This window comes from Alligator sinensis, unplaced genomic scaffold, assembly GCF_000455745.1.
Source record: "Alligator sinensis unplaced genomic scaffold, ASM45574v1 scaffold1177_1, whole genome shotgun sequence".
Taxonomy (NCBI): Eukaryota; Metazoa; Chordata; order Crocodylia; family Alligatoridae; genus Alligator; species Alligator sinensis.
The window spans coordinates 2,308,808-2,321,530 of record NW_005842120.1 but is presented as its reverse complement, the minus strand read 5'-3'; the positions used below and the strand labels follow the sequence as shown (position 1 = coordinate 2,321,530).

At 44.6% G+C, this 12,723-nt stretch overlaps 1 protein-coding gene across 1 annotated transcript in view; it reads left to right on the top strand.

Annotated features, from left to right (window-relative positions):
* Window positions 1-224: 224 nt before the first annotated feature.
* LOC102380169 (monofunctional C1-tetrahydrofolate synthase, mitochondrial-like) overlaps window positions 225-12,723 on the top strand; it is a 163,744-nt gene continuing 151,245 nt past the window's right edge. The window contains exons 1-2 of the mRNA XM_014520477.2: window positions 225-266; window positions 9,735-9,846. Of these exons, the coding sequence (XP_014375963.1) occupies window positions 225-266; window positions 9,735-9,846 (154 nt within the window). The remainder of the gene's footprint in view (window positions 267-9,734; window positions 9,847-12,723) is intronic.

Sequence of the window (12,723 nt, the reverse complement as noted above, 5' to 3'; positions counted from 1 at the left end):
GGGGTGGTTTCCAGGTTTGGTTTGTGATGAAGGGAGTGGGTGGGCAAAGCATAGTTGAAAGTTTCTTTTTCAGGAAAACTGGGAATGTGGTATAAGTATCCTTAAGTTTTATCTCAATTCTCCCTCTGGAAAAACAGTATTCTACTTAGATTGCCATAACATGGATGTTGTTAAAATGTTAATTGTTTTATTTTTAGGGAGTAACAGGGGCTTTGGCAGTTTTGATGAAGGATGCAATTAAACCAACACTAATGCAGACATTAGAGGTGAGTCCAGTGTATTAATCTTCTGGGGGTTTTCCTGTTTTCCTTGTTTTAAAGTTCTGTGTTATACTTGTCACTGTTCTAGCTATAGAAGGTTGTGCCCTAAATAATATTGTTCAAATCAGGCTGAGCACTGCAAGAACATTTTCACAACTATTCATTTAAATATATAACTAATTACTTTCAATCATGTTTGTCTCCTCACTTTTCCTCTGCATGAATCTTTTGAGCTCTACCATGAGTTCTGAGCTAACTATAATGCATTATTGTTGCACTGCTGCTGGAACAAACTAGAAGACCTGTCTTACCTCTCATCCATAGCTTACTTTGCTTACCTTGTTCCATTCTCACCATGCTACAATGAGAGAGTTTAAAAAATAATAATAATGGCTGTATTTTTAGAAAATTGTAATGGACACCCAAAATTTGATTTATTAGTTGTGAAGTATTCATTCAACTCTACTAGAAACACTTTTGGTTGAAAAAATATTTTTGGTCATATTAGAAATATGTGTACCACATGCAAGGGAGTAGTTTAGTTTACTTTTAAGTCTGAAAACAGATTTATATTTTTGAAAAGCTCGTGTTCCAAAATATTTAAACAGTGTTGATATAGACAACTCCTTTTGCCCTGAACAAGTTGGTAGCTACAGAGAGGTAGTAGTAGAGTCCTCGGTTGATAAAAATTTCCTATGTTGCCCATGAGCTTTCAAAGCGTTAGCAACATTTTCACTTGCTGGGTGCAGGTTTGTATTATTACTTAAAGGGGAAAATTTGGTATAACAAATTTTTGTTTCACCCATGGTATATTATGGTGCAAAAATAGGGTTTAAATTATGATGTGCTTTTGATTGTAGCCAACCTTCTCTTAGATTAATTGGTTTCTTTTGCAAAGCTCTTTCTCTCATGTGGCTGTATTTTAAAAAGAAAAGTTTGCACGCGTTTCAGTGTACAGCATAACATCCAGTAACACAAATAGCAGATCGCTTAGAAACAAACAAAAAAAAAAAATATTGTCAGACGTCGGGGCACTAAATTTCTATTATTGACAAACTTTTGTGTACATTAAAGCATTTGACACAGCGTAGCTTTCGATTCTGCTGACTAGCCTATGTCATTCTATTAGCCATGTATATATCTGTTGGGAAATGGCATTGTGTGAAAAGCTGTGGTTTTGCTTTATTTTAATAGAAAATTATAAATGTCAGCATGGTTTAATTTGATTGATGGGCTTTTGGCTATGGGAGCAATATGCTTTTACTTTTCAGCTGTTTTTCAGTATATTTTTTTTTTATTCACATTTCTAAACCATACTGATTTCTGCTTTTATGTAGTTTACTCTTTCTGACCCAGTTGATACAACAACTGAAACATCTATCAACACTACTGATAATGTGGTTTCAATACCATTTTAATATCCAGGGATAGTTTCTCCTGAAGCTTATACCGCAACATAATTTTTAAAAATCAACCAAATCTAGTACTAAAGAGTAGAGTGCCTTAGTTCCCAGTCTTGCAATCAGATCCTCATTGGCAGATTCTTGTGCCCCTTTGTATTCATATAAATTCCAGTGCGAACTTATCAGTAATCTACCCAAGCACAAATTCTTCTCCCTTTAACTCTTTGTAAGGCATTACCTTCCCTATGAAAAAAGGTTGAGCTTTCTTGTTTGTCTCTGTAGATCCCATAGCCTCCAGTCTCAGAACTTTCTTGCATAGAAGTGTCCTTGAGCAACACACATGCCCTAGGCTACTTCATGTTTCCATTCAAGGCCACAAAGGGGAGCAGAGCCACAGTCATCCCTTGTTTCTCTTACTGCCCTGGGGAAACTAGGGATCCAACATCCCTTGTTTCTCTTTCTTCTTTAGAAACAGATGTTTCAAATCCCTTTGATATTGAGGGATGGAAGGAAAATACTATCTAAGAAGGCAGTACAAAAGACTGGGAGACTAGCATTGGTACCAATGGCTAATCTATTACCGACACACTTAATCTTAGCTTTGTAAGAGGCACCTTTGCTTGAAGACCCTGGCACTGGACCGAAATCCAAAGGTACTGATGCTCCTAGAGATGTGCTTCTCTCTCCTGTCTTTGAATCATCAAGCAGAAAATGCTTGTCCCATTAGAAATAGTAGAAATGTGACTGACAGGCATGCATCAAGACTCTGCTTTAAAAAGGCACCTGTTATTTTGAAGGAAATCCAGGTGAATATAGCAGACTTTGAGGAAATTGAGTTCTTCACCAATTGGACAGGAGTCAGAGAGGGGACTGGAGTTCTCCACTGGCCCGAGGTGGGGCCAGGACCTAGGGTAGGCCACAGATTGATGGAAACCAGTACCAGAGAGGAAGGGGATCAATGGTCCTGCAGCCCAGAATGAAGATGGCCAAGTCACGACTATATGAAGGTCAGGAGGAGTCAAGAGAAACAGCTGTGGAATGAGTGACCCAGATAATCTTGCCGGCTTGTCAAGGGGGCCAAGACCCTGGGAGGGGCCCAGGGCTGGAGGTGGCCACAGTGAAAGATTGCCAGAGCCAGAGAGGGGCCCAGAGTGCTCAACGGGCCCAAGGTGAGGCCAGAGCCTAGGATAGGCCAAAGGTCCAGATGGGACCATTGCCGAAGAGGAAGAGGTCAGAGAAACTGAGGCTCAGAATGGTGATGGCTGTGATGTGGCCATCGGAAGTGAAGGAGGGTCAAAGAGAGAACAAGCCAGGGCCAGGAGGCCTGGAGGAGAACGACTGAGCCCCAGAGGGGTAACGATGATTGGGGCAGGACAGCTGGGAGGTCAGTCCTGGGTATAACTGAAAGTTGTACCCTACTGGGGTTTAGGGTCACCGTGGTGGGACTGCTCACAGTGGAGCAGCCCCAAGAGAAAGCCCCTAGAAAGGGCCAAACCCCAGGGAAGGGCCAGTCTGGGGTGCCCCATAACCCCAGCCTCCACTGCCTTGCCGGTTACCCATTGGCGGGGAAAAGCTAGGGGAGCTGACCCGGAAATAAGAGCAAGGGCAAGACCACATAGTTCCAAAGGCCCAGGCAGGGGCCGAGAAAGACAAGGACCAAAAGAAAAGTGAAGAAGCCAGGGGCTGGGCTGGGACAGAGGAAAGAGGGGCACCAGAAGGGCCCAAAGGCCCAGGAAGAGCTGAGAGAGTGGGACCAGAAGGGTCCAGAGGCCCAGGAAGGGGCCGGGAATAGTGTGGGACCATAAGGGTCTATAGCCCTAGAGAGTGGTTGGGGAAAACCGTGGGACCGTAAGGATCCAGGAAGAGACCAAAGGGGTCTGGCAGCCCAGAGAGGGGCCAGGTGAGAAACCGAGGACCCAGCAGCCCAGAAAGGCGTGATAGTCTAAGGGGTCTGATAGGCCAGATGAGAGACCAAAGGGGTCTAACAACCCAGAGACAGGCCAAAAGGGGGGACCGAGGGGTCCAGCAGCCCAGGGAGGGTCTGAGCCAAGAGATTGAGGGGTCTGAGGGCCCATAGTCAGGCTGAGTGGGGCTCAGGGGTCTGAGGGCCCAGAGAAGGGCTGTAAGAGAAAAAACATCAATGAGGATGACATCTGTGAGGCTTAAGGTATGGTGTAGGGGCAGAATGAAGATGCACAATTGGCCCATAAGACCTTGACCACAAACCTCATGGTCATCATAAGACCAGGGCATCTTCTCTTATTCTTTATACCAATTAACATCAAGACATGATGGGTAAGAGCAGGGCAGACTCCCTGTAGAGCAGGGTACAAAAATGTTTTTGTCTCCAGGGGCTTTACGGCTTCCCTGGAGATGGTACCCTGTAATGCTTACAAGCCAACGTTGTGGGTGTCAAAAATGTTGCCAACCCCTGGTGTAGATATTATTGTTATCCAATGTATTTTTGTTCCTTGTTTACTGCAAAAAGAGTCCTTATTTGCTTTGTCCATGAGCCATGAAAGAGATCCTTCACAAGTAGAGGGAAGAGGCTTCTTCTAAAGAAAAGGGACTTTTTCTCCTATCTGAAAGAGACTGAACAAATACTATGAAACACTCCAGATCCAGAAGAGCAGCACTTGCCTCCATCTTTCCCCCCTCGTTCAGACTTGGGACTGGTTCATGGCTCTTAACTTAAGGGACATGTATGTTATTTATATCTTATATGATAAAGTTAACAGAAGCTGCAGCAGCATAAATTTACTCTTCAAAGACATTCCACTAGATCACAGTTAGTGATAATAAATAGCCTTACCTTTTGTTGTTAAACCTTGTGTCCACACATGCAAATATATGATGCCATTTACCAGACTTTGAGACCACTGCAGTCTTTGCTCTGATCAGTTTGTTCTCTTGCACTAACAAACGGAAGAATCATAGTACTGCCATAAACCTTCTGACGGCGAGCAGTGGCTATAGACTAGCATCATCCAAAAAGGTACCATTTTGATCAGTGTCACAGTGTGACACACTGGTCACAGATGAATTGCCTTATCCAAGGATACAAGAAGTATCTACCTCCAAGCTATCCAGAGATACAAGAGGTCTAGTTCTCACAGGATGCAAGCTACACATAAGCCTCTTAGCATGTATGATGTTTCTCTCTGTTCTGTAACATTCTGTACCATACATATTGACAGATAATACCTTAGCCATGCACTAAAATGGACAAGGGGGGCCCCATGCTTTTTCTCTCTCCCCCTCCTGCAGAGAAGCCATCAAGTTCTTGGAATGGTATCATTGGGCTGGCATAACCTTGATAGCTTTATACTTCCTCCAGCAGTCAGCAGTGACCTGGCAATGGTCTTGAGCAGGTAATTCATCACCAACCACAGACTGATTCCTATAGGGAACACCTATCACAAGCTTGATGTTCTCCATCAGTGGGGACACCACTGATAAACGTGTTTGTAAGCCTCTGTGAGTCGGCAGTGATCCGATCCGGCTGCTTCGGATGCCAGGGATCTGATCTAGAGCTCCGGACCAGGTTCCTGCTTCGATCTGGCCGAAGCAGCTCTGAAGCTTTGGAGCCACCTCGGAGATCAGACCATAGGGTGTAATGGGGAATCAATTAAATATCTGTAACTTTGTTGTTCTTTGTACGATCTGGATGAAACTTGCAGGGATGGTAGCCCCTGCTGAGAGCATGAAGTTTGCCAAGTTTCAAGAAGATTGGTGCAGGGGTTTGGGGGCAACTGTACCCCAAGTTCTTGAAAGCAAAACTCATGTCAGGTGTGTGTGTTACAACACGGGGGGTCAAAACTGTGGGGCTGGTGGCTCCTGGTAAGGCCAAAAAGCCTGCCAAGTTTCAAGACGATCGGTGCAGGGGTTTGGAGGCAACTGCACCTCAAGCTGCGGACAAGCAAAACTCGTGACATGGGTGATACTTCGTGTGTTAAGGCGCAGCAGGGTGAAAGCTGCAGGGATGGTGGCCCCTGCTGAGGCCACGAAGCCTGCCAGCTGTCGAGGAGATCGGTACGGGGGGGTTCTGGGGCCCTGCACCCCTAGCTGCTGACCGACAAAACTGATGACATGGGTGCTTGTGCAACTGACTGTCTGTATTGATTATTCCTCTCCTTAGTCTCTGCTTTTGTAGGTGTTAATTGATCATAATTTACTGGCTACATTAGCTAGCTACTATGTATTGAGCTGGTCCCTGAGTGAATCATGATTGATTGGTAACTGGTAACACAGTAGCTTAGCAGCCAGGCTGCAGTAGGTCTCCTAGGTCCCAAGACAGACACAGTTGCACAAGCAGCCATGTCATGAGTTTTGTCTGTCAGCAGCTAGAGGTGCAGGGCCCCAGAACCCCCCTGCACCGATCTCCTCGACAGCTGGCAGGCTTTGTGGCCACAGCAGGGGCCACCATCCCTGCAGCTTTTAGCCCGCTGTGCCTTAATACACACTATGTCACCCATGGCACGAGTTTTGCTTGTCCACAGCTTGAGGGGCAGTTCCCCCCATACCCCTGCACCGATATTCTTGAAACTTGTCAGGTTTCGTGGCCTCACCAGGAGCCACCACTCCTGCAGTTTTCACCCCCCTGTGGTGTAACACATAGATGTGACATGAGTTTTGCTTTCAAGAATTTGGGATGCAATTCCCCCCAACCCCCTGCACTGATCTTCTTGAAACTTGGCAGGCTTCGTGGCCTCACCAGGGGCTACTTCGCCTGCAGTTTTTACCCCCCTGTGATGTAACACATGTGACATCAGTTTTGCTTTCAAGAATTTGAGGTGCAATTCCCCCTGAACCCCTGCACCAACCTTCTTGAAACTTCACAGGTGTCATGCTCTCAGCAGAGACTACCACCCCTGCAAGTTTCATCTAAATCAGACAAAAAACAACAAAGTTATAGGTATTTCATTGATTCCCCATTATACCCTATGGCTGGATCTCCAAAGCAGCTCCGAAGCTTTTCTAAAGCGCTTTGGGAGCTCTGAACCGCTTTGGGAAGCCTAACAAAGCCAGTGCTTTGATCTGGACGTGCTGCTTCGGACACCGAAGCATCCAAAGCTTCTCTGGATCCGAAGCTCTGTCGGAAGCCTTGCACAGCACTATGTGTTTGCAAAGGAGCCAGCACATTTGTCAGAGACCCATTGAGGGGCCTGAGGAGCAACATTCTGTGTCCACAGATTCCTTTTCAAGAAGTCACTGCTGGAAACTTTCCTTCTGCTTAAGTCTTCCTCTACACACATCCACTTATTCCCAGACCAGTTGTCAATGCCAGCAGAATCAGGTCATGCTCATCAGCCCTAATGGCTGAGTTTTGGATGACCAACCTGATACAGATGTCCTTGCAGCCAATTATCTGATGTCCTGACCATCGAACTTTCTGTCTCAGACCATGGTTAGTTCTTCCATCAGGCCCACAGCCTCAGCAGTTGATGGTCTGGTTAAGTACTACAGAAAGGGAATGCAACCTACAAAATCACAAAATCCTGATAAAGGATATGAAAAATTTCACCAGAAGAGCTAATTGCTAAGTAGAAATGGTGGTGGTTATGGACTGCCTTTCATCGCAGTACTGAAGATCCTTGATTATTTGCTGAAGGTAGGGTGCTATTGGCACTCCTTTAATTTGAACCAAGTCCACCTGGCCACTCACTGTTTCAGAGTACCATCCAAATGTACAGCCACCCTGTCTTGCCCAATGCTATCCAAAATTCTAAAAGGCCCCATGCTGACTTCTGCTAGTCAATGAACCTATGCTAGCATGAGCATCTTCCAAAAGTTGACAGTGTCCCATGTGGATTCTTCTCGTGGTGATCCATCCATCATCTTGCCCTTGAAAGTCTTTCTGATGCCCGCCACCACAGCTGGAATAGGAAACAGCCAGGGCAACCTGAAGTTCTCTCGTACGTCATTCTTTAAAAACAAGAGAATACTGAGGCTGAGGACGTTTGGAAACTAAACTGGAATATACAGGTTTCCTCTGCATTGATTTTTTTTTATTTAAGATTTTTTTTTCCCTAAATGTCTAAAACGCTAACAAGCATTTCACTGCTGTAGTCCCTGCATGATACACTGGGTCAGCAGTATAGTAGTGATGATAATATAATTCTTCTTGTTTCGGGGCATGATTTTTGTTTCACTTTTTCTTTCTGCTTTTTTTTGTTCCACTCTTTCATTTTCAAAATATGAATGGCAGGGCGGGGTAGCCATTAGCTGGTTCATGAAAATTTGTCTTCTAGGTAGCATCCCTTCCATATACAGTCCCATGCACACTTCTTTTTCCTAACATTGATAAAACCACAGCGGTGTAGTTAGCACTGTTAGTATGAGGTTCAGGCAGATCACAGGGTAGACAACTGAATTAAAGATGTATAAGATTTTGACAGCAAGAGCTCACTTCAGAAGATATATGAACCCTGAAGCTTAATATGTAAGAGTCTTAAATGCTACTGTATCTCTTCTAAACAAAAAGGGTAATGTTTCTTTCACAGATTGAGAAGATACAAGATTTAGTTTATTGTGGTTGATATTCTATGAAAGGGATGAACTAAAATAGGTTGCTTAAATAAAGTAATTTTAAAATGCCGAGTCATCTGCTTTTACTGGTTCCCCCTGAAGTAGTCTTTTCCTTTATTAAGTACTGAAGCTTTTTAAATGGTATAAGGAAGATTTAAGTTAATTTTGGTAACTTTACTGTTTCACCACCCTAACTAAATTGTTATGGCGTTCTGTAAAGAATATGGAAATCTTAGGAGTTGATTCTTTTGCATATCAAATTATTAAGCTATTTCTCAAAAATAAAAATATAAGGAGCAATCAGCTTTATCTTCTAGATAATCTAAGGCTGTTTACTTACTGTCTCCAACTAGAATATCTTGAAAGCGTTACCGTATTTTAATACAAAAAAATAAAACAATGTTTATGTTTTACAGCCAAAGGGCTGAAATTGCATCCCTTTCTATTTGAGAATTAAAATATATTAGATAAAATATTTTATCATGCACGCATTCTGCTCAGATACTGATTCAGACCAACATTTTTTGTTAATACACTTCCCTTCCTTTTTGTTTTATTTTATGAATTCCTTCCTTAAAACTCTTTTCCTTTGATGCCTCCAAAAATAACCCTTGTAAACAGAAAGGCAGTTGGAATACTGTATTCTTGGTCTTTATCGGTCTGACCGATGACATTCTTCTTTCCTTATTACTCCCCTCTGTGCCTACATTCACCTCATTTCATTATTTAGATTTTCAGCTCTTTGAGACGGAAGAGTTCTCTTCCCTCTATGCCCCTATTTGTTTAACCAAACGTAACAGAGACAGTTGGGGCTTCTAGAATACTATAGTAATGTAAGGAACCATGTGTAGAAATCTGTGGAATATGCTGCTGTGTAGTTTGAATTACTGTCATTCAATAGTTCTGATTTCTGCTATTGGTTTATAGTAAAAGCCACGTTAACCAGCACTTCATTAACTGGCTTGCTCTATTAACCGGCATGCCGGTTGACGTGACAAAAGGGAAGCCAGAAGTGGGACTTTCAGTTTTGTCAAATCTCACAGCTGGGGGAAAGCAGCCTGTGCGGGGTAAAGCAGTCTGCGCGGAGCCGCCCTCCCCCCCCCCCCCTTTCCCCCAGCACACTGACACCAGGGGAGGGGCGGGAGGGACAGCACAGTTAATCTGAGATGTGGACACAGCGGGAGGGATGTCTTTTCCTGACCAGGCAAAGACACCTCTCAGATAACCGACACATTTGGTTATCTGGCACCCCCCATTTCCCATGGGTGTCAGATAACGGAGCTTTTGCTGTAGATCATTTTTTGTAATATCTAGGCTCTTCTGTGAATGCAGTTATGGCCCTAACATGTCACTAAAAGTTTAAAAAAAAACAAAAAACAAATTACCAGTTACTTTTACCTCTCTTTAAGTCAGACAAGTTTCCAGTTAGTGCAGTACCTAGACAGAAGGGTTTTTGGTCTCTAAGTTGATCTGTAGAATTAGTTCCCTTTTCTGGCTGTTACATTATTCATACATATTAACTATTTTTTTTCATATTTGTCAGGGGACTCCTGTATTTGTGCATGCTGGACCTTTTGCCAATATTGCACATGGGAATTCTTCTGTTTTGTCAGACAAAATTGCCCTTAAACTAGTTGGAGAAGAAGGATTTGTGGGTAAGTAATTTTTTGGATACTCTGTTGCGAATAGTAACCAATAAGCTGGTCTGTATAACTGTATAGTTTCCACAAACAACAAGTGTTAATGGAAGAATAAAATGGATGAGGCATGTTGGTAGGTTGTTCTAAACATATAGTTGTTGACGTATTTTTAAGCTTCTTCAAAGATAAGTGCAAAAATGGCTTCTGCTTAATCAAAAGATACACTTACAGTCTGACCTGTTCATTTTACTGAGACTTTCAACATTCACTGGGAACCACATGGATGGAAAAACTCTTGACAGCTCAAATGACCTCTACATAAAACGATTACTTAAATTTAAATTGTACATTTTCATTATTGATGGTATCAGAGCCAGAAAGAGCTCAGCTTGTTTGAGATTCCAGGTTGAGATTGTACTGCTGACCTTTGGAAATACATTTTTTTTCCCCATGTAAATTTGGTAAATTTGATGTGAAAGTCAACCATGGAACCTAAAAAAGCAGTTTCAAGTGACTTTTATTAGAGGATGATTGCTATTTAAACCCTCTTCTTCTGTGTTGTGAATTCAAACAATAACAGCATGATTCTAGAGGTATAAACCCAGGAAGTCTCTCTTCATCATCTAAACTGAATGACAGGCAAAATAAACTCTAAGCTCAAATAATGGAAAGTAAATTAGATTTAAAATATCTTTTTAAAAAAAATCTCAGTTAACAGAAGTATTGATTATTTTTAGATAGTGCTTATGTTAGTGTGCCTATAAAGACATTGTTTCCAGAGGTGGATAATACAGATGAACAAAAATATGGTGCAATGTAATTGCAAGTCATTTAGCAGAAATGGTTACATCTTTGTTGTTACAAAATGTAGGGCACTCGTGCTTAAACAGTGTTTGATATTTTTTTCCTTTACAACAGCTTTGTTCCTTCCTACTCAACACTTTCATTTTTGTAAAATGGCATGGCATGCAAGTTTGCTTTGTTAGTTTTCATGAACAATGCATCTCTGCAAAAACAGTAGGTTGGGCTTTGTGCTGTAAACTGATTAAATATAAATGTGCACTTCTGGGTATCAAGGACAGAAGTAAATTTAACCATCCTTTAGACACGTTTAGATTCATAGTGACTTCAGCATGGACATCAATCTGCCACCCCGACCCCTTAGCCCGGCAAGTCTGCTGCTTCCCGGGGGCCTGCATCCGGGACATTACGGAGAGGATCCCAAGGCTCCTTAAACCCACAGACCACTATCCCATGCTCCTTATTCATGTGGGCACCAATGACACTGCTCGGAGCACTCCCAGCCAGGTCATGAGGCGCTACAGGGATTTGGGAGCGGGGCTTAAGGGTCTGGGGGCACAGGTAGTGTTCTTGTCGATCCTCCCAGTCTCAGGCTATGGGCTGAGAAGGGACAGGAGGATCTATGTGGTCAACCAAAGACTGCAGCGCTGGTGTCGTCAGGAAGGCTTTGGCTTTCATGACCACAGCCCGCTCTTTGGCGAGAGAGGCAGCGAGCTGCTGGGAAGGGATGGCCTCCACCTCTCTCCCCTAGGGAGGAGGCTCTTCTCAGCCAGACTGGCTGACCTGCTCCACCGGGCTTTAAACTAAGCCCGTTGGGGGACGGGGGGACTACCACCACTGCTGGCCCGCTGAGCAACCCTTGCAAAGCCAGCAGATCACGGCGCTTCAGGGAGCCCACCCCTGCCCCAGCCCTGGTAAAATCTGTGTGCAAGGAAGGAGCCCCCCAGGGGGCACTTGCCTGCCTGTACACTAATGCCAGGAGCTTGGGGAATAAGCAGGAGGAGCTCATCCTCATGCTCAGTGCAAACAATTACGATGTCATAGGGATAACGGAGACCTGGTGGGACTCCACCCATGACTGGACCACGGGGATAGATGGCTATACCCGGTACAGGAGGGATCGTGTAGAGAAAAGGGGCGGGGGGGGTAGCTCTCTATGTTAAGGAAAACTACACATCCCTGCAAGCCGATATTGGCGACCAGGGTGGACGGCTGGAGACCCTCTGGGTTAAAATCCGTGGGGAACACGGCACAGGGGACACAATGGTGGGAGTCTATTACAGACCTCCCACCCAAAGTCCTGAGCTTGACCAGGAGTTTGCCCAGGAACTGGCTGAGGCAGCTTGCTCCAGGACCATGGTTGTCATGGGTGACTTCAATTACCCAGACATCTCGTGGGAGGATCGCTCAGCAAAATCTGAGCGGTCGCAGAGCTTCCTCTCGTGCGTGGATGACCTCTACCTGACTCAAGAAGTCTATGGGCCAACGAGAGGCAAAGCGCTGCTCGACCTGGTACTGGCTACTGGGGATGACCTAGTCGGCGACCTAGTGATCGAAGGGAAGCTGGGTGACAGCGACCATGATCACCTTCACCATCCGCCGAAAAGCTGGCAAGTCGGTCAGCAACGCGCAAGTCCTTGACTTCAGGAAAGCCGACTTTGACAAGCTCAGGAGGCTTGTCAGTGAGGCCCTAAGGGACCGTGACCACAGGGAGAGGGGAGTTCAAGAGGAGTGGTTGCTCCTCAAGGGAGCGATCCTCAATGCACAAACTAAGTCTATTCCATCTCGGAGGAAAGGCAGCAAGAGGGCACAGCAGCCCCCCTGGCTCTCCAGGGACCTAGCAGATCTCCTGAGGCTAAAAAGAAAGGCCTACAAAGGGTGGAGGATGGGAGTCACCTCCAAGGAGGATTATTCTGCACTGGTCCGGTCCTGTAGGGAGCAGACCAGGAAAGCCAAGGCTGCAACTGAACTCCAGCTAGCTTTGAGCATCAAGGACAATAAGAAGTCCTTTTTCAGATATGTGGGGAGCCGGAGGAAAAGCAGGGGCAACATTGGACCCCTGCTGACCCAGATGGGGCAACTGACAACTGA